This window comes from Bacillus rossius (genome assembly GCF_032445375.1).
Source record: "Bacillus rossius redtenbacheri isolate Brsri chromosome 4 unlocalized genomic scaffold, Brsri_v3 Brsri_v3_scf4_1, whole genome shotgun sequence".
Taxonomy (NCBI): Eukaryota; Metazoa; Arthropoda; class Insecta; order Phasmatodea; family Bacillidae; genus Bacillus; species Bacillus rossius.
This window is the reverse complement of record NW_026962010.1, coordinates 20,797,352-20,818,812: the sequence shown is the minus strand read 5'-3', so window position 1 is coordinate 20,818,812 and position 21,461 is coordinate 20,797,352. Positions and strand designations below refer to the sequence as shown.

The 21,461-nt window shown below is 42.7% G+C and overlaps 1 protein-coding gene across 7 annotated transcripts in view; it reads right to left on the bottom strand.

Annotated features, from left to right (window-relative positions):
* The window catches only part of LOC134541511 (S phase cyclin A-associated protein in the endoplasmic reticulum), a 236,805-nt gene that overhangs the window by 40,357 nt on the left and 174,987 nt on the right, over nt 1-21,461 (bottom strand). For all 7 annotated transcript variants that reach the window (XR_010076648.1, XM_063385011.1, XM_063385018.1 and 4 more), the window contains one exon: nt 14,107-14,241. Coding sequence is in view for 6 of the 7 variants with exons in the window: in XM_063385011.1 (XP_063241081.1) it covers nt 14,107-14,241 (135 nt within the window). In the remaining variant the exon portion in view is untranslated. The remainder of the gene's footprint in view (nt 1-14,106; nt 14,242-21,461) is intronic.

Below are 21,461 nucleotides of genomic sequence, written 5' to 3'. Positions count from 1 at the left end.
CACACTGCCCACACTCTGGCCTCACTGCCCACACTCTGGAATCACTGCCCACACTCTAGCCACACTGCCGCTCTAGCCACACTGCCCACACTCTAGCCACACTGCCCCACTCTAGCCACACTGCCCACACTCTAGCCACACTGCCCACACTCTAGCCTCACTGCCCACACTCTAGCCCCGCTCTAGCCACACTGCCACCACTCTAGCCCCGCTCTAGCCACACTGCCCACACTCTAGCCACACTGCCCACACTCTAGCCACACTGCCCACACTCTAGCCACACTGCCCCACACTATAGTCACACTGCCCCACCCTCTAGCCACACTGCCCACACTCTAGCCACACTGCCCCACACCCTAGCCACTCTGCCCACACTCTAGCCACTCTGCCCCACACTCTAGCCACACTGCCCACACTCTAGCCACTCTGCCCACACTCTAGCCACACTGCCCACACTCTAGCCCACACTGCCCACACTCTAGCCACACTTCCCACACTCTAGCCACACTGCCCCACTCTAGCCACACTGCCCACACTGCCCTACACTGCTCACACTGACCCACTGCCCATTCTCTCACATTGCCAAAATATCTCACGCTGCCCACACTGCTACATTGCTCACACTGCCACATTGCCCACACTGCCAAATTCCCACACTTCCAACACAGCCACATTTTACACACTGCCAACCATAAACAACCATACAAGCATTGTAAAATCAGGTTTTTTAAAAATTTAGGATTGCCTTCAATAATTGCGTCAGATATGCGAAACAGTTTACATCCAGAATTTTCAAGAACATGTGTTTTTCCCACAGTATTCAACATGCAACCACCGCGCCATACTATCCATAGCTTTCGCACGCGGAGCATTTCAACAGGAACCTCCGATCTGCTATAATAGCATATAATGTGAACTCGCTGGATAAATGGGATACAAACTTATTATGATTACAAATGACTTTTAATCATGCCAGACGAAAAGGTAATAAAACCACACTGTTTGAACTCATGTTCACATACAAAAACCCAACTTTCCACTTTCAAATCTTTGGTCCTTAGATGAGCTAATTACTACCAGATGACCCTCAATACATAAGAAAAGTCTAGAGAAGAGCTAAAAAAAAACCTGTATTAGCCAACGAGGCGAGCAGGGAAAAAATATAATCAGTATAATAAGAGAGGTGTAGAGAATAAGTAGGTATTTCAGCTGTAATTTATCTCTCCTGTTGGTCGCTTACCCTGGCTTCGTCTTTCTGAGGGGGAGTATTTGGGATTATCAGCAACGATTTATTTTTTACCTAAAATTTAATTTTGAATTTTAATTTTGACAGAGAATTTATAGCTTAACATATACTTAGTCATCTTATTGTTTTATCCCATTAAATCATTCCACCAGGTTCCTCGAGAGGTTCGTAGCACCTAAATTGAGTTTTCAAACCCTTCGCGGCACAAGCAACTAGACTCATTTTCTTCCTGTCTCGGGGCATGACCACATCTTGTAACTTTGTCTAACTTCATGCCCCCTAGTGCCTTCCTCAGCATGCTACCAGGGCAACTCCATTCCGAGAACCTGCCTGAGGTGAGCCTGTTTAGGGTTTAAGACCTGCTAGGCATGATCTGGGCTCCGGTCAAGTCCACTTTCCATCAGGATAGCTGATCCACCCTTCCTGTGTTTCAATGAACTTTTTCGAGAACACTGACTGGGCCTTAACCTCAGCAAACGGCGGGTCGAAATCAAGAAGGAGATTTCACTGTTCGGCGAAAGGTCTGTCTTCGCCATCTTGTGGCGAAGACGCAACTACTTTAGTTAGGTGATACGCGATGCCTCTAGTGGCTGCTGCCACACCTCTCTCTCCCTTCTAGACCGACAGAGCGCAGTACAGTCGGGCTTATAAGCACTAGGTTGATGGGTGTCATCTACGACACCCCCCCCCCCCCCCCAAATCACATGGGACTTTTGAGAACTAGCCCCTAGTCTGTTTTTCCCGTGTCCCAACAGAGCGTGCTGCTTTCGGAGCACGAGTTACCTCCGATGGCCCTTAAGTTAGGCTACCAGCCACTTTTTTTTTTTTTACTTTTTGGTGATCGGAGCGATCTCTCTACCACAACCTACAGCCAATCAGAGGCTAGTTCCCCCACTTCATAAGCCTCTTGGTTCCTAGCGAGACTTTTAACTACATGCACCCCAAGGAACAATTGACTGGTTCTTCTGCCGTCACCGTGGTCGGTTCCTTCTCGTGGCGACTGGCCAACTCGCTTAAGGGATGTGATCCCACGGAGTTAGGGAGTGATCCATTTCTTATTTCTTGGTTGACTATCGTGTTATTTTTTTTACAAGGTAATCATTTAGTATGATTCGCGCATTGATCTCACGAGGATTAGTGCATCTCCAGAGCCAAACTGGATTTGACCTGAGCAGATGAAATGGCTGAGCAAGTTGTGTGACACACCAGTTGAAATTGTAGACCTGCAGACTAACTACGGCTGTCTTTCCCTTCGCAAGCTTAGTGAAATGTACAGAGTGAAGCAAGTTCAAACGAGTATGTGTCTGTACGAACTCGCAGTTAATGCGGAAATGGCACTCGCAGTGTGAGGAGCCTGTATATATAAAATGCATGCAACCATTCGTGTCTTCAGTTGACGTTCGACCTGCAAAAAGACGTTTTCGTTTCATCCTGCCAACGTGTACGTGAGTGTAAGACCTAGCTTCAGCAGTGTCGAGTAAAGCTACTGGGATGCCAGATATCTGCGCACGTATATGGAAGCCTGTGATGGAGGCGCTTAGCACTGGTGGTTTTTGCACTTTCCTGTGTCCTACGAACCGACTCAGGAGCTGCTGGATTAGTGGTGGGAGGCCAGTCTGCCGGTGGCTTCCGTGGAGAAAGGATCCGTCGCCATTTTTAATCGAATGACCTCACCGGGTTCAAACTGAAGACCTCATGAAATAAGTGTTCTTTAATTAAAAATTTAATAAAATATGATTATTTAATTATTTTATAAATTTTAAAATGTTCTGTTTTTCTAGCAAAAAATACGGATTTTCATGATGGCAGTAACGATAATTGCAACAGTTACGCTGTAATTCAATATGGCGGCCGTTATTTCCTAAAAGTCGAGGTCATGACCTCGGCGGCTTAGAGCGGCTTAGAGCGGCTTGTCGTCGGGGAACTTTCAAGCCATTGGCATTTTTGAAGACTCAAGCATGAAATTTTTTCCTTTCAAACAACTAAACATTTTGGCGAATTTTGGGCATATTTTGAAGGTCAAGGTCATCAAAGATGGCCGTCTTGACGTCAGAATCCTAGATGGCGGTCACCGACACCATACCCAGAAACCAGGCGTAGGACATACATTTATGTACGACTCAATATAAAATCCAATAGGCCACATTCCAATATAAGAAACAGATTTTAGTTATATTAAATTTAAAAAAAAAAACTCTTTGAGGTCTTTAGTGACTGAGAAGACATCAAGTACCTCCCTATTTATAAGGTATGTATAATTTGCTTGAAATTTTCCTCGCATGGTCCCGCTTTTAAGCGAGTGCGACACACAAGTGTGACTGTTGTCTTAGAAACGGTGCTGCATGTTTTGCTTGCTACTGCATTTTCTCCATGAGCTCTTAGAACACGCTAAGATTTGGGATGGTTACACAATACCAACATTTATGGGATATTTGTTTAAGGTAATGATAAATAATTCACGATTTGAAAAATAATGATTTCACAACACGAAATTCAGCAACATCTTTCCCATTAATAAAGTGGAATCCACTTTTGTTGGCTTTGGTTTAAGCATCAATTACTTGTCAAAAGGTTGAAATTTTGCAAATATTAGTTAGATGCGCGGCATAATATTATCAATGAAGATTACCCACAAAATTTACCGACAAGAGGTAACGACAAAAATTCAGATTTTAAAAAATGCGAATGTAGGAACAATTCAAACCGTTTTTGTTTCGTTTGGTTTCAACGTTATAATTAATGACGGCTCTAGGGTAGAAACAAAAAAGACCAGTGCCGGTTGTGATATACCTACAGCGCGCGCAATGACAGGAATGTCACGTCACAGGAAAAGGGGGTGGTGAAGGGAAGGGAGGGGGAGTCTCCCAGGACCGCTCGCGATACAATCGGTGAAATATTGCGAATTACGAATGACGAGGATTACACGCCGCGTGTTTCAAACAGAATTTAAAGCAGACAAGCGGGCGAGGCTTGCTCATCCCAATGATTAACTAAAAAATGACGCTAATCCTTGGAGCGCGACACAACCGCAACATGCTACAAATGCTCGCACGCACGTGATCGGTTGCCACAGCACAGAGCAGTGTTACAACACACAGAGACAGAGGGATGAAGGCAGCTGTCCGGGCTTAGCAAACACACACGCGACATGGCGTCATGTGGACGCGAGTGAGCCAAACGGCGCATTGAAGAGGTCGTGGCAAGGTCACAGCAGCGAACTTGATAATAATCCACCTGAACTGCGAGGAAAGGCGTGGTTGCTCATTTCAGAAAATACATAGGTATAGAAAACCACGGCGAACGAAAAAGCTACTCTGTCCATCGCCCCTGCAGAAAACATCGAGCAAACATTCGCATGCAAAAACGTGGCTTGCTGCAGGCGCTCGTAGGATAACAGTACAGCAGTAAGATAACCATAACTATGGTAACTAACGTATTATATATCGCAAGCAGCGCAGCAAGCAAACAAATACGGACCAAGCAATGTACGGCCACAGACGGGTTTCGCAGCCGGAGACCGAAAATATTCACGGGTTCATATCGCGAAGGGGCCACAGTCGACAGGTCTCACAAGTTAGTAGCCAATGAGCAGGCGTCATTTACCCGAGTACGTAGAGCACTGTGGTATCTATCCTAGAAGTCATTGAACCCACGAATTTTTCCGGCTGCCTCGTCAATTCGGATGCAGTTAGCCAGTTGTTGAAGTTATGAAACCTCATGTTTGAGTTCATATGGAGTTATTAATTGATAATTCATTGCTAGTACAAGTGAATATGACCTGTGTCAAATTAAAAAAAAATATTTTTAACAGAAGCGCGCATCTGTTGTAGTACCACTTGCAAAAAAAACGTACATAACCGGTTTTTGACAGTTGAGTTAGAAAATCGTCGTCAGTGATGACTCCTTCGCAGAATACAGGGATCAGTCTATATCCATCACTATTAAATGGTGTCAGAGGGATAAACAAGATAAGACTATACCCCGATATTCTGTCCTTGGTTGGAGCTATCTAATCAACAGGGGTTGGCATAATCTATTCTAAGAATAAGGCACACCTTCAATAGTGGATGTTATTAAACCGAGTTCAGTATGTAATTTAAAATTGTGATACCCCAATAGTGCCTCAATTAGCCTCTGCTTTCACACAAATTGTCATTAAATACTCGAACATACCCATAAATAGGCCTCATCAAAAACACTGGCAAGATTAAAATTTAATCAAATAAAATTAAAGCTAGATTGTCACGTCGTAGGGTATGCACAAAATATGTAAAACCGTGAGATGATGGGGCGACGAAAACAGGGGTGGAGGAAACGGGCATACGCCCAAAAGTCCGTCTACATTTGCAATGTCTTACGGACACTGATCGTCGATTGGTCCACGTGACCCTATGACGTCATGTGTGGTGTAGGCGATGGTCCGAATCTTTGTCTTTAGGTAATACATAGGGGCAGGCAATTTTCGCGAATAAATCTGAACGCCTACTAGATTGCAACAAGGTATACCCGCACCAGAGGTTTCTTCCTTGTGATTGGCGGTCGTCTGCGAGAGAAGTCGTTTCTTTTTTTGACCGAGCCACTCAGGGTTCGCTTGCTTCCGCACTGAATTACTGTGATTGGTGTTGTAACAATCGACATGTGCCTGAAAGAAATTCACCCAATCACAAAACACGGGCGATGCTACAGTGGTTTAACTTATAACTAATCTCGGAATCGTTTCGCAAAATCTGCATGGCCCTAATATTCAGAACAACAACAGAACACTCGCGATATTTGAATTTTCAGTTACAGTTTGGAAAAAAAAAAAAACACGCATGGAAACCACAAACAAGAAACAATGTGACAGTTGCAGACCGTGCGACGATGTGACGTCCTATACAGTGGGACCAGGACTAGGACCGCCTGGAGACAGGGAGCGCCACAAGCCCCGGGGAGGGCAGCCTCACGACGGGAACTCATTACCAGGCCCGCAACACGCTCCTAATTTCGCGTAATAAATTACCCCGGCATCCCAGGCGGCGCGTCGCAATTTGCCGCCGTCGGCAGCGAGGCCCTGATTGGCCGCGGCGCTAATGACGGCGGCGGTGCCGGGTGGTCCTGGCAGCTCGCGGGCGCTTCGAGTGCGGGACTGCAGTGGCACCTCTCGGCCGCAGCCACGGCACTCACATTTACAATAAGAGGCCGCAAAAAAAAGTATGTTTCATTTCGCGATAAGCTAGAATTAAAATGCGTAAAACCTTTTTTCTGCTTCAGTGATTGGACCGCAGTTTACCTCCGAGACTGAGCCATCGAATAACCTTCAACGAATCACAAACATCAAGTTAAAAGGTGTCACGAGTCAGTATGAATGAGTAGGGGCATGCAAATACCGCGAAAAGATTCCGAGACTAGCTGAAAGTTAAAGCACTGTAGCATCGTCCGTGTTTCATGATAGGGCGAGTTTCTTTCAGGTACACAACTATTGTTAAAAACACCAATCACAGTAATTCATTGCGTAACCAAATGCGTTCTGAGTGGCTCAGCCAAATAAGGCAACTACTTCTCTCGCAGACGGCCGCCAATCACAAGGAAGAAACCGCTGGTGCGCGTATACCTTGTTGCAGTCTGGTAGGCGTTCAGATTTATTCGCGAAAAATGCCTGCCCCTATGAATGAGCAGGTTTAATTTTCCCGAATATATAGAGTAACGGAGTCCATCCTAAGAGGTATTTAAATCAACAAATTTGCAGTCCTTACTTATAATACCTAGACACTCCATGATTCGTCACTAGTATAAATACACCCATATTTATAACAACATAAAATGAAACATCGCTTTCGGGCGCGGTATGTAATGGATGTTCGGACAGTTCTGCTTTCTACTCAAAACTTATAGCAGTTTGTATGCGTCAACTTCATTCTCTTTTTCCCCGGCCACGTCATAGGCCGGTAAGCAAACAAACCTGCTTGAGCGGAGGCCAGCGTAGAAAATACATTATTTGCCGTGACGAAACACACGTAAGGTCGGGTCGGTGGAGGTTCCATTGTCGCCGCACGCAGCGCCAGCATCGCCGAAAAGTCACGTGGGCGCCTCCCTTTCTCGCCGCTGTTCAAATAGAATACATCAATCCCGGCAGCGACTCCAATAACAGCAACAGCCACTTTTTTCCCCCGTCCTTTCTCTCTTTTTTTTATGGCGTTTCGCCGATACGCCGATACGCCAATACGCGGCCGCCAACTACCGATTGCGCCCGTCGCCCTCATGGAAAATTGACGGGAATCCCCCCCTCTCCACCATCCCCTTAACAATCCAACCCTTCCGCATGGGCTCCCGCCGCTGTCCTATTTGCGTGCGACGGTTTTGATTTGTGCCATTTTGGCCGTCGGGGCTCATTTCGGAATCATGACGGGCGCTCGGCCGGCCTTTGTTTGCCCGCCGCGCCAGGGGGAGGTCGCTCGCCGGTGACGGCATATTTGAACCGCGGGGCCATTGTTGGGGGCGCGACGCCGTCTGCCGGGGGCCAGCTCCTGCGCCACCTGACACATTCCAGTCGCCTTTACAACCAGCGCCGTTCAGTCGCGTCACATGCCTATTCTAGCAGCACAGTTCTCAAATACTCTCATTAAACTTACACGTTTGCGAGACTTTCGGTACTCGCCAGAGATGTGTAACATCTAGCCAAGGTAGTGAGCAAATTAATGTGTTTTAGTGTTGCAAATACCTACATTTATAACACGAAATTCGGGCATGAATTTTAACGTAGAATTTTTTAAGGTAATGCTGAGCGTGATAAATTTACGGAAGTTCTTGTTTTCAACTGCATTCCTCGAGTCGAATCACACGTAGTTTACGCAACCGCCGCTAGAATTCTTCGCCGGAGCATAGAATCATTCGATTTGTAGAACGAAAAATTTACACTAAATAATAAAACGTCTCCGATAAAAGTAAAATTTAATTTTAAAAGATGCTAAGCCCCGGCTTTGGACCTGATTTTCGATAAGAAAGTTTAATAAAATACAGTACATCTTGTTAAAATTCACTACACAGTTGATAATATAACGTTTCCCTTTGGCTGTGTAAACTTTGGTTCGCACCATCGTTCACAGATGGCAGCACCGTGGTTACACATTTCCGTTCCATGCGACCTCAGTTCCATTCAACAAATTTATCCTTCCGAATGCCGTATACCGAGAGCTAAGATGTTATACATCAGCAAGGCTGGTTACCCATCATCACAAGGCTCTTTGTAAATTTACAAACATTATTATTTAATTTTTTTTTTTTTTTTTTTTCAATTTTCGGGCAAGTACCTACTGAGTTTGGTTACACTGAACACGGACTCACGATAGCCAAACAATAGCACCGAAGATACAATAGTACAATACTTCCTGTGAGAGCGAGTTTATATTGGCTGTGAGCACTCGCCTCCCACCAAAGGGGACGCGGGCTCTATTCCCGGTGGGGCACGACCTTGATTTGTGCAATTAGTGAACGTGGCGGACTTCGCTCTGTGTCGGCGAGCTTGCCCTGCCATCTCACTCCACTGATGCTCCATTAGCATCGCACCACCTTCCTTTTATGTGATGTGTCAGCGTTCTGTTGTGACTAAACGTCTTACTGCAACTATCACACTTCATCTCAGTCATCACGAAAAACTCATCAGATAACTGGCCTTAAACATTAAAACTACTGTTCACTTCACAATAACAACTCCAAGAAACACTGACCTTGCAATTCCTACAGAAAGCACATACTATTTTGCGACCGTCTCTTAGCAGTACGAATGTAATGAATGTTCCACACGAGAATAGTATTGTCGAAAACCAGCCAGCACACTAACATTCCCGCCTTTTACTTTTACCATACCCCTTTCTTGGCCTGGGCCTGGTCAGCTACGCTGACTCCCCCACCCCCTGGCAGGTCGGAACTACACGTACTTCCTACGAAGAACCAGTCGTCTGGAGCTACGAAAAAGTACTGTGTGTCCATAAAAGAATGTCCCAGTTTCAATGGAATTTAAAACAGTTAATTTTAGACTATTTACAACAAATAATACATCAAATTGAAGGTTAACTAACGTAGCCTTACTTACAAATGTTTAATATGTGCACCAATGCGGCACACATCGAGCCTAAGTCATAATACAAATATGTTATAGTATTACGTTATTTAATGCACCAACGCATTTTTGTCCAAACTATTTTTTTCCATCCTAGGATCTAAACTTCGTGAACCAAATTACTTAATTTTTTTAAGGTGTCGAATTTACCTCTAACATCGCCTCACTCGTATTTATTATCGTCACGAATACAACCCTGTCCAAGGCGGAGCTTATGCCCACTACGTCCATGCCAGACGCTGACTGCAGTAATTATTTAAAATAAATGTATAGTTGGAACATTATATTTAAATTGATACTAATTAATACCAGAGTAAATTGCAGAATTTCTAGCCATTGTATAATTTACTATCTCGTCTTGATTTTTGAACCCTGAAGATGTATGCTGCAATGCGAAAGTTAAGATAATTAGATAGCTACAAATCTTGCATTAAACTGCGACATGTGCTACGCCTCAAGCGAGAAAAATCGATGTGGCTACGAGGATCCGGGTTCGATACCAAAGGCCACCGCTGACTATCTCATGAGCGCCAAGTCGGCACCGAGGTGTTTCAGAGCCTGCGGAGATCTCGCAGATCCCAGGGTCGTAGGATTCTATTCGGAACTGAGCAACGTTACAACTTTTCCTTACCATTTTTGTAATTCTTAACTGTACCAGTTTATTATGATTCATCATGGCACCCGTCTTGCAGAGCCATATTAGACAACCATTGAAGATTTCTTAGGGTAGGGTAGATGAGGGATGTATAACCGCACCCAAAATTATATATATATATATATAAAATTCCTATCCACAAAAGGCAAGAATTCGAAAGCAAACAGTGCGTACGCTTCTCTCTGATTAGGAATAGCATAAAAGAGCCAATGCACTTTACTACGGTAGTTTCGGTTTATGGTTTTATTTTTAACACTTTTTTTTTGACAACGAGAAAAAGGCGAAACTGGTGTTTTTACAAACGTTTTTAGATAAGATAAATTTGGTAGTATCCTTAATTCGGTCAGTAGATAAATTGTACCTTTTAAAAGGTGGGGTAAAATTAAAACTTATTTTAGTATATTGCTATCCAACATGGTCGACCCCAGGATAATGTTTTGCGCCTGAACAGTTACAAGATGTTATCACTCATATTTAGTTTGTTTTTACGAAATATATGAGAAACAGTCAACTTAAGACAGTAATGGCAACTCCAATCTTTTCAAGGGCGAGCTAATGTCTCTAAAACCAATCGGAGGGCTAAATTGTACGAATTAATATTACACTTCTTGTAAAAAATTTAATGCGGTGTAATTATGTATAACAACCAATAAACAAAAATATATATATATTCTCTTAAAAATTGTATTTACAAAAAAACATAGGTAACCCGGGGGAAGATGCCCGAGGCGGACGTATTTCCGAACAAAAACACAGACAGTAGCTCCAGCCGCGTAGCGCAATAGCGCTGAATGTGTACAAGAAGCCACGAGGAGTCACGGCGTGTAGGACCGTTTTTCATCGTTTCATGGTTAAATATTCGAAGATATTGAAAGGTGAGTACGTATCTTATAATATTTTATTACCATCTCGTAAGACGTAAGAAATTTAATTTATATTTATGCATAAAACTAGTGGTATACACAGATTCAACACTCTTTAACGTTTTTGAAGTGAAGTGTGGCGATTCCCGTTGAGAATATTGGAGTTAAAAAAAATGTCAGTGGCGTGTTACCCCAATACGTGGGGTAAAATGCCACGTCAAGTGGCATCTTCCCCCATGATAATGTATTATAATTCCATGTTGATAACAATATTATTTCGATGCATTAACTACTTTTTAGCAAAGCTGTTAATTCTACACCTTTTCCCAAGCCCCGCAGGTACGAGAGGAAAACGGATCTCGCGTCCTGGTCGGAAGGAAACTTACTTCTTGCTTCTGAAGATGTGAAAAACGGGAAAATGAAAGTATGGGATGCGTCCCAGTTTTATCATACCCTACAGAACATTGAAAAGACGAATTGATGCTGGAAATGTTACTAAAGGAGCACACTGAAACGAAATTAGCTGGATACGACTAGCTAAAACTGTTTTTGAAACGTCATCCTGAAGTAACACTTACGAAGGCACAGGGTATCTCCATCGCATGTGGACTTGGAATGTGCCGTAAAGAAGTTGATCACTATTTTCAAGTGCTTTTGCATGTTTGTGAAGAAAATTACTTTCTAAGTGCCCCAAAGAAGATTTACAACATGGGCGAGTGTGGTCTTCAAATCAACAATAATCCAGGTCGAGTGATAGCTACCAAAGATAGTAGAGATGTTCACCATGTTACATCTGGAGAGAAAGGTGAGACGATCAGCGTAATTGCTTTTTGCAATGCCGAAGGGAACTTCTTGCCCCCATACAGCATTTTTAAAGGAAAAAGAAAGAAGCCTGAATTTGAAGACGGCGTGCCACCTGGCTACACGTCAAAATGAAACAAATGTCTGCTTATGTAAATACTGAGATATTTTTTGACTGGTTAAACACATTTTTTGCCTCGAAAAGAAGCAGGAAAGTGTTCGCTTGTTTTGGATGGTCTTAGTTCCCACTGCTCAGATGTTGATGTACTGGACTTCGCTGCAGACAACGACATAATACTAGTCTGCCTTCCAAACCACACAACCCAGTATTTGCAACCCTTAGACCGGTCGTTTTTCAAACCTTTGAAGAAATTTTAGCAGCAAACTGTAAACACTTGGATACACGACAACCCCGGAAGAAAACTGACACGTCTCCAATTTAGGACATTGTTAAATTCAGCTTGGAGTCTATCCGCAACAATTGGCAGTGGTAGTGCAGGATTTTCTGCTTGTGGAATCTATCCTTACAACCCACAAAACATTCCTGCACACGCTTTCGCTCTATCAAACAATACTTCTGGTAACAACATAAACGCAGCAGCATGTGCTGATAGTGTTGTTACAAGTTAAATTTATTCTACTCTTGCAGAAAATGTCCCGATGCCTATTGCATCGACAGCTGCTTCTTGCTCCTATTCTCCTGAAAACGAGACAACTGATCCTGCAAATGATGTGTCAAAACAGTCGATAAATACAGATAGCAGCATGAGTCCCTTCGAAGAAATATCGCCTGTTCCTGTTGTTAGTATGCCTAAGCCAACTGGTAGTAAGAAGCAAAGAGCAGTGGTGCTGAATTCACCAGCAAGACTATGGGACATGCGGAAATCACCACTTCAAAAGGAAATCAAGATAAAAAAACAAGATGAAACAAAAAATCAAAGAAAAAACGACCAAGCGTGCTCCCCAACGAAAAAGAAAGAGGAAAGTGAGCTCGTCGACTTCGTGTAGGTAGTGACGCAACTTGCCAAGATAGTATGAGTGACAGTGAACTAGATTATATCAATGGTAGTGATGATTTTTGTGCAGTATGTAATGGGTACTTCTATGCTAAAAATAAAGGTCCGAAGTGCGACTGGATCCAATGTGTTGCATGTGGAAAATGGTTGCATGAAGATTGTAGTTCAGACAATTTACTGTGTGATAAGTGTTAGGTATGCCATGATGTTCTTTAACGGAGTTTTGTAACCCAAGCGTTATTTTGTGTAATTCTGTATGTTATATTTACTCTACAAACTAATATAACAACTTTTTTTAAAACACTCATAATATTTTACAAATCACTATTAAATATGGTGGCATTTTCCCCCATATCAAGTGGCATCTTACCCGCACTATTGGGGGAACATGCCATTTCTACGGGCTTTAACATTTCGCTAACTTTTATTTCCATTAATTTTTTTACGAAACTTTTCGTCCATTTCTGATGTACACAAATGTCCAACGAAAATGGTATCATATTGCTACATTTTTTGCCATGTGTAATTCGAAATTTGTGAAGTGAAAACCCCTTTAATGTGGCATCTTCCCCCGGGTTACCTTGTAGAATTTTTGTTCAAGGTCACAATTAAAGAGTAACTCAAAACGTTTTTGATAAGCGCATGCGCGAGTACTGTTTTGTTGTTTTCTCGCTTGCAGCGCCACCTACGCAAAATGGCGACTCCTGAGCGTAAAGCGTTTAGTGCTCTGCAATTTGCTAAGAGATAATCTGTAATTTCAGCACGACGTGCGTTTCGTTCGTACAAGAGTGGTTGAACGTCAAAGTTCCTGACCGTTGGTTTGGTGGTAATGGTGGAGACGACAGAGCTCTTTTTCGCTGGCCTCCACGTTCACCTGACACAACTCCATGCGATGTTTCTCCTTTGGGGTTTTATAAAAGATCGTGTCTACGTTCTACTGCTACCTAATGATTTGCCAGAGTTGAGACACGGAATTGGCTATTGCTAGAGACCTGCAAAATTCGCGGATTCAATGACCTCCAGGATAGACTCTACTACACTCTACACACTCGGGCAAATGCCACCTGTTCATTGGCTGCTGACTTGCGAGTCGTCTCGACCGAGTGTCTGTGATTCGACACTTCTTTGAGTGAGGGTCTATAATTGGCCCTCATTACTCCAGATTAACAGTGAACCAATTGCAGAAGCAGCGCCAAGATATAATTGTTTGAATTGTAGCATATCACGAAACGAATCCGCGAATTTTGCAGGTCTCTAGCTATTGCTTACATCACTCCGGGCGTGTTGACCGAAGTACGGGAAGAATTGTATTTCAGGTCGGATGAGTGCCGTACAGCTGAATGTGCACGTATCGCACATCTTGGAACTGTTGTAAACAGTGTTGCAGGTATAGGGACGCTGGGAGAGTGTTAGAGTGTTGCACGCACCTGGCGGCCAGCACCGTCAGCAGCCCGATGCCGCCCAGCAGGAAGTGGCTGGCCTGCGGGTCCTCATCCACGGGGTCCCTCACGCCGCCGCAGTACAGCGCCATCTTGTCCACGATGCCCACGCTCACCGCGTAGCTGCAACACGCGCGCCCCTGCTTCACGCTCCACCGTCTCAGGCCGAGGCCTGTGCACCCAGGCATCGCATGCCCCGTGTGCTGGGAGGGGATGGGCCAGCCATGGCAGCGATTGAATCCATGACTAATCCTCCCCTCCCCATCTTAAAACTAGATTAAAACTATGTTAAGTTGGTTCCACGTAAAACCTGCATAGACACAGGGAAAACCCTAGGCACAGTCATGCGGGGTTCAGTTTAAGTGCAGGAGAATACAGGATACAGAGAATGGTCAGAATGAAGAGTTGGTCAGAGTAGAAAAAGACTCTACAGTGCAGGGGTTGGGATGATTGGGAACATGTCCGCTTTCATGTTTTGAAAGGGTCTGAATGTACACGAATACACTTCCAAGGGATGGGAGTTTGACTGCAGTCATCTCAACACGAATGAAACATAATAAATGATCTAAGAAATGTATGGTCGTGACCTATACCTCAAGGGCACTCCGCCTATTTGATACAACGCCAGAGTGATACTCCTGACGGTCCTTTGATAAGTAAGTACCTTAATGGAAAAACATGATAACATACACAGCGGTACCCCCGGGTATCGTGATCGAATCAGTATACGAAGTGAATTACCTAATTTGTGGTTCTTATAAACACCCCCCCCCCCCCCTTCCTTTCCCAAATTATTCTCAAGACGAATGCTTGAATCCACAACGACTCATTCACTGCGTCGTTCACTAGGGACGCCCTCTGAGCTCGATACTGGCTCAATGGGAGTCGTTACCACAACGCCGAACGTACAATAACGCCGAATGCCAAATTGACCGCAACGCCGACCGCTAGAAAACTGCTGTGTACCACAACGCCGAAACAACGACGAAAAATGTTGCTGCGGGGAGGGGGTCCACAGGAGCAAAATGAAAAACAACTGAATGAATTTGTGTGCTAACCTTATCTAACCTAACCTTTTTGGCAGTCCTGAGTAGTATATGAATGGCGGAGCTGAAACAGGATTCAGGTTGTGGAGCCTGTGGAGCCGACCGCCATCTTGGATTGTGACGTCACGGCGGCCATTTTTGACTCAAAATTCCTCAAAATTGACTCAAAATTTCCCGTTTTCGAGGGAAAATTTCCCGTTTTCGAGGGAAAAATTCCCGTTTCGAGGAAAAATTAGGATTTCGAAAAACCACAAATGTCTTTTGCCTTAGAAAGAACACAAATTCCTGATATAGGCTTAAGCATCCTTAACTCAAGCCTCAGTTAAGCCTCTTTTAGGATTATGACGTCACCGTTGCTATTTTCGTTACGCCCGCCATCTTGAAAATCCGCAATTTTTATGTTAGAAAATCGGGAAAAAATTTAAAAATCATTAAAAAAATTATTTGATCGAATTAAAAAAAAATATTAAAAACCACTGTTGCAGTTATCGTTACGGTCGCCATCTTGGATTATATTAATGTTGCAATTATCGTTATGGTCGCCATCTTAAAATTTAGACGCCATCTTGAAAATCCGTAATTTTAATGCTAGAAAAGCGGGAAAAAATCCAAAAATCATTAAAATAATTAACTAATCGAATTAAATAATAAAAAATCCTTAAAACCACCGTAGCACTTTTTCGTGACGGCGGCCATCTTTAAATCACCCGCTGGAGGTCACCATCTTGTTTTCGTCCGCTAGAGTGTGCTGATACCATGTTAGTATAAGTATCTAGTCACCATACCTTTGTCCTCAACTGTTGACATTGAACTTTGACCTTGACCTTGGACTTTCACCTTAACCTTGAAATTTGACCTTGACCTTGGAATTTGACCTTGAACTTTGACCTTGATCTTGAACTTTGACCTTGACCTTGAAATTTGACCTTGACCTTGAACTTTGACCTTGAACTTTGACCTTGAAATTTGACCTTGAAATTTGCCCTTGACCTTGAAATTTGACCTTGTCCTTGAAATTTGACTTTGTCCTTGAAATTTGACTTTGTCCTCGTCGTCCATCATGGATCAGTCATTTTATGTTTAGTACATGCTACCAGGAGCTACCGCCTGCTAGTGGTCATTGCCACCATCTTGTTTTCGTCTGATGGAGGACGCCATCTTGTGTGTACTCATCTTACCATCATGATAGTTTTATTCTAACCCGATACAGTGCAGTAATCATTTATTACTGAGGTGCCCACCATCTTGGAAATTCGTAATAACTAACACATAAATTCGGAAAAAATTCCAAAAGTCTCCGAAAAAATCACTCATTAATTTACAAATTGAATCGATGGATTCGTGTCCACGGTTCGATTCTTGACCAGTGACAGTTGTAACTAATTATTAAATAAATTTTAGATTCTGTTTACCATTACCTTTCGCGGAGTTTATTGTCCATTCACTCCTAAATTCACCTAAAAAATCACCCATTCAAGTAATGATTGATTCGATACTTAGTTCGATCTATGGGCGAAGCTAAAAATAAATTTAAATACCAGATAAGTGTAAGGCTCGAGAAATGAAACACTGCAAGTTCTTTTACAAACATAATATTTATTTCATCATTTCTATTCTACTACAGGATCACTTGCGAAAGCCAGCAATCTTATAAACATTTAACCCTGCATAGGCGTGAAATGACTAATTCTTAACTCCAATCGGTTTATACTAGACAGAGACCAACCAGAACCTGTACTAACATAGTTCTCCTCTTCTTGACAGAGTTTCTGGATACCGTTTTTAACAGTTTGCTTCACATCGTCAGAACTGTAAATTACTGCAGCCGATGTCTTGAATGCACATTTCTTCAATTTGTCATCTAACGGATATGGCTTTCCATATATACAGTCCAGCCACAAGTTATATTTTAATGGTCCGTTTGTTGCTACATCATCAGTAAGCTGATTGATTATGTCCTGTCTGATATCATCGAGAAAAGTACAAATGTCCTTCGACTCACCGAACGTATTTAAATAATAGTAGTCTTTCAACGTTCCACGAAATGCTGACTGCGCCAAGTAGAAGCCATTATCATTCACCTGTAGAGCACCGACCACAGTCTTAGGTTTAGTTCCATGTCCAGATACCATAGCAATCGGTTGCTGCGCATCTGTTTTTTTGCCTGTACGCTCACGAGCCTTCAACCTAAACCGAGGAGTTGAAATTTCTGCAGGTACTTCTGCAGTAGGCGCACGGACTTCACCTTTACATTTTTTCACATGTCGTCGCAAATTATCAATTCGAGTAAACCATTCATGACACTCATCACAGCGAAACTTCATGCGAGAAGGATTCTTCATGCATTTGCTCCGTTCATGTCTTCGTGCATCATGGGAAAATGCGAACGACGTATCACAGTAGCTGCAAGGATACCGTGGTGATGAAGACGAACCTTTCAGACCTGATCCAGATGTCGATGTTACTACGATTTTACCATCTCCAGGCATACTCTTATGAACATCAATGCATCGTTGTTGCACCGAAACCTTTACTTTCTGCCGCACAGCAGGACCTTTGCATGCCTTCATGTGCGTTTTCATATTATCTTTTCTAGCAAACTGCTTATGACATTTCTCACAACCAATCATTTTACGATAAAGGTTCTTAGCACATTCGCTCTTCTCGTGGCGTCGAGCATTGCTGTTGTTTGAGAAAATCTTGTCGCAGTAACAGCACCGATGTTCGTTAGTTGTCAAATCAGCATCCATTGAAGTCTCCATCGAGGTCGAATCGTCGTTCGTCGTGGTTTCCTGCACAGCCAGCTCTGTAGTCATTAAGCTCTCTTCTGCTGGTGGTACCACGACTGATGAGGTCTCCTCCAATGTTGTCGTTCTCGTTGCCAACGGGATCTGCACCTTCTTCGTCGTCGCTGACGTCAAGGTTCCCGTAGACGATGGTACAACGTCCATCATGTTCGTCGTTAAAGTCGGTAAAGATGCATCAAGTTCGCAAGATCAAGTAATTACGCGACTTATGCACCAGATGAATCAAATTAGGTGATCCTTGCAACGTCGTCGTCAGTAACAAACTGAGCGACCAGATGTCTAGGACTCGCTTATATACAAGCACCGGATGGAATAGTACGCTAGTCAAATCAAGATCAATTTACTATAATACTAGAGTCAAATCATCATTAAAAATAGAAGCACCATCAAAAAGGCAGCACATTTTGGACGCGCCGTCAATAAAAAGAGAAGCACATTCTACAAAACGAAAGCTCATTTAACGAAAAGGAGGTACATTCGCACTTACATTAAACTCGATAGGATGCGATCGTCAGTGTTAAGCTAGGATATAATGTCTCCATCAATCTATGAATCAACCAGTTTGTAGTTCTATAAGTAATTGGTATCAACAGTCTTTTGACTCCAATATTCATTGGCTCCAATTTTTATTGGCTCCAATATTCATTAACTCCAATATTCATTGACTCCAATATTCATTGTCTCCAATATTCATTGACTCCAATATTTATTGGCTCCAATATTCATTGCCTCCAATTTTCATTGGCTCCAATATTCATTGGCTCCAATTTTCATTGGCTCCAATATTCATTGGCTCCAATATTCATTGGCTCCAATTTTCATTGGCTCCAATATTCATTGTCTCCAATATTTATTGGCTCCAATATTCATTGGCTCCAATTTTCATTGGCTCCAATTTTCATTGGCTCCAATATTCATTAACTCCAATATTCATTGACTCCAATATTCATTGACTCCAATATTCATTGACTCCAATATTCATTGGCTCCAATATTTATTGGCTCCAATATTCATTGGCTCCAATAGTCATTGGCTCCAATAGTCATTGGCTCCAATAGACATTGACTCCAATAGTCATTGGCTCCGACAGTATTTTGACTCCAAAAGTCATTGGCTTCTAAAGTCATAGGCTCCAACTGCTTTTTGTCTCATCAGCGCCAAATATATTTGGCTAGTATGCTACGAGTCTAAGAGACTATGAGCCGCAAGACTACAAGTCTAAAAGGATCTAGCTGGTTACGAGTTATACATGCCTGCGAGGCTACAGAGCTACGAAGCTTCTAGAACTCAAGTTTAAGTGACCGCGAGGATACAGGACTACAAGTCTGCATGAGTACTTGACTACGAAGCTACTCATCTACAAGGCTCCAATTGACGCATCTGTCTTCGTCGGAATTTTCTCTTTTGATCCATCTGCTCCAACACCATTATGTTATAAGAATTGCAAGGCTACTTGATTACGTAGCATCAAGTCTACAAGGCTCCATTGCATCATTACTACGAGAATACAAGCCATGAGGTTACGAGACTATGCGATTGCAAGTCTTAAAGGTTACGTGATCGCGAGGCTATAGGACTACGAAGCTTCCAGAACGCATGGTCACGAGACTGCATGACTAATTGGCCGCGTGGCTACGAAACGTCATGTCTCTAACTGACTACAATAGCAATATTCAGTGGTGAGAGTTAATTTATCTCATGCAAAGGTACTTGGTGCAAGTAGTTCCGCTTTTCAACATCAGATGACGTCACGTGTTGCTTGCAGGTAAATAATATTTCCTTTATGCGGAATGCGGGATGCTCACTATCGATCGCATAAGAAGGATGGCTTCGATAGTCTCCAAGGAAAAGGAAGTTCATCCTTCTTGCTAGTGCTTCTCAGATTTCTCACGGTCCGCCATATTGGAATGCAACGTCACGACGGACATATTGGATGGATGTGACCTTGACCTTTGTCCTAAACCGCAAGATTGATCGCAAGCACACGGATTAACCATCAAAATATTGATAAGAATAATCAGGAGCACACGGAGAAAACCATCATAAAATTGGCAAGAATAATCAGGAGCACACGGAGAAAACCACCAAAATATTGTCAAGAATAATCAGGAGCACACCGAGAAAAACGACACACATATTCTTTGATATCATAAAATTACAGGAAAAAAATATTTAATAAATAACAAATAAATTAATAAAAAATTAAAATGACAAAAAAATACCAAAAATACATAAACAGATTCTGCTAGCTTGTGAACTTCTCATTGTTGAGCAAAGATTTAGTTCTAGTAAAAGCCAGAATTTTATGTATTTTTTGTATTTTTTTGTCATTTTAATTTTTTATTAATTTATTTGTTATTTATTAAATATTTTTTCCTGTAATTTTATGATATCAAAGAATATGTGTGTCGTTTTTCTCGGTGTGCTCCTGATTATTCTTGACAATATTTTGGTGGTTTTCTCCGTGTGCTCCTGATTATTCTTGCCAATTTTATGATGGTTTTCTCCGTGTGCTCCTGATTATTCTTATCAATATTTTGATGGTTAATCCGTGTGCTTGCGATCAATCTTGCGGTTTAGGACAAAGGTCAAGGTCACATCCATCCAATATGTCCGTCGTGACGTTGCATTCCAATATGGCGGACCGTGAGAAATCTGAGAAGCACTAGCAAGAAGGATGAACTTCCTTTTCCTTGGAGACTATCGAAGCCATCCTTCTTATGCGATCGATAGTGAGCATCCCGCATTCCGCATAAAGAAAATATTATTTACCTGCAAGCAACACGTGACGTCATCTGATGTTGAAAAGCGGAACTACTTGCACCATGTACCTTTGCATGAGATAAATTAACTCTCACCACTGAATATTGCTATTGTAGTCAGTTAGAGACATGACGTTTCGTAGCCACGCGGCCAATTAGTCATGCAGTCTCGTGACCATGCGTTCTGGAAGCTTCGTAGTCCTATAGCCTCGCGATCACGTAACCTTTAAGACTTGCAATCGCATAGTCTCGTAACCTCATGGCTTGTATTCTCGTAGTAATGATGCAATGGAGCCTTGTAGACTTGATGCTACGTAATCAAGTAGCCTTGTAATTCTTATAACATAATGCTGTTGGAGCAGATGGATCAAAAGAGAAAATTCCGACGAAGACAGATGCGTCAATTGGAGCCTTGTATATGAGTAGCTTCGTAGTCAAGTACTCATGCAGACTTGTAGTCCTGTATCCTCGCGGTCACTTAAACTTGAGTTCTAGAAGCTTCGTAGCTCTGTAGCCTCGCAGGCATGTATAACTCGTAACCAGCTAGATCCTTTTAGACTTGTAGTCTTGCGGCTCATAGTCTCTTAGACTCGTAGCATACTAGCCAAATATATTTGGCGCTGATGAAACAAAAGGCAGTTGGAGCCTATGACTTTAGAAGCCAATGACTTTTGGAGTCAAAATACTGTCGGAGCCAATGAATATTGAAGCCAATGACTATTGGAGTC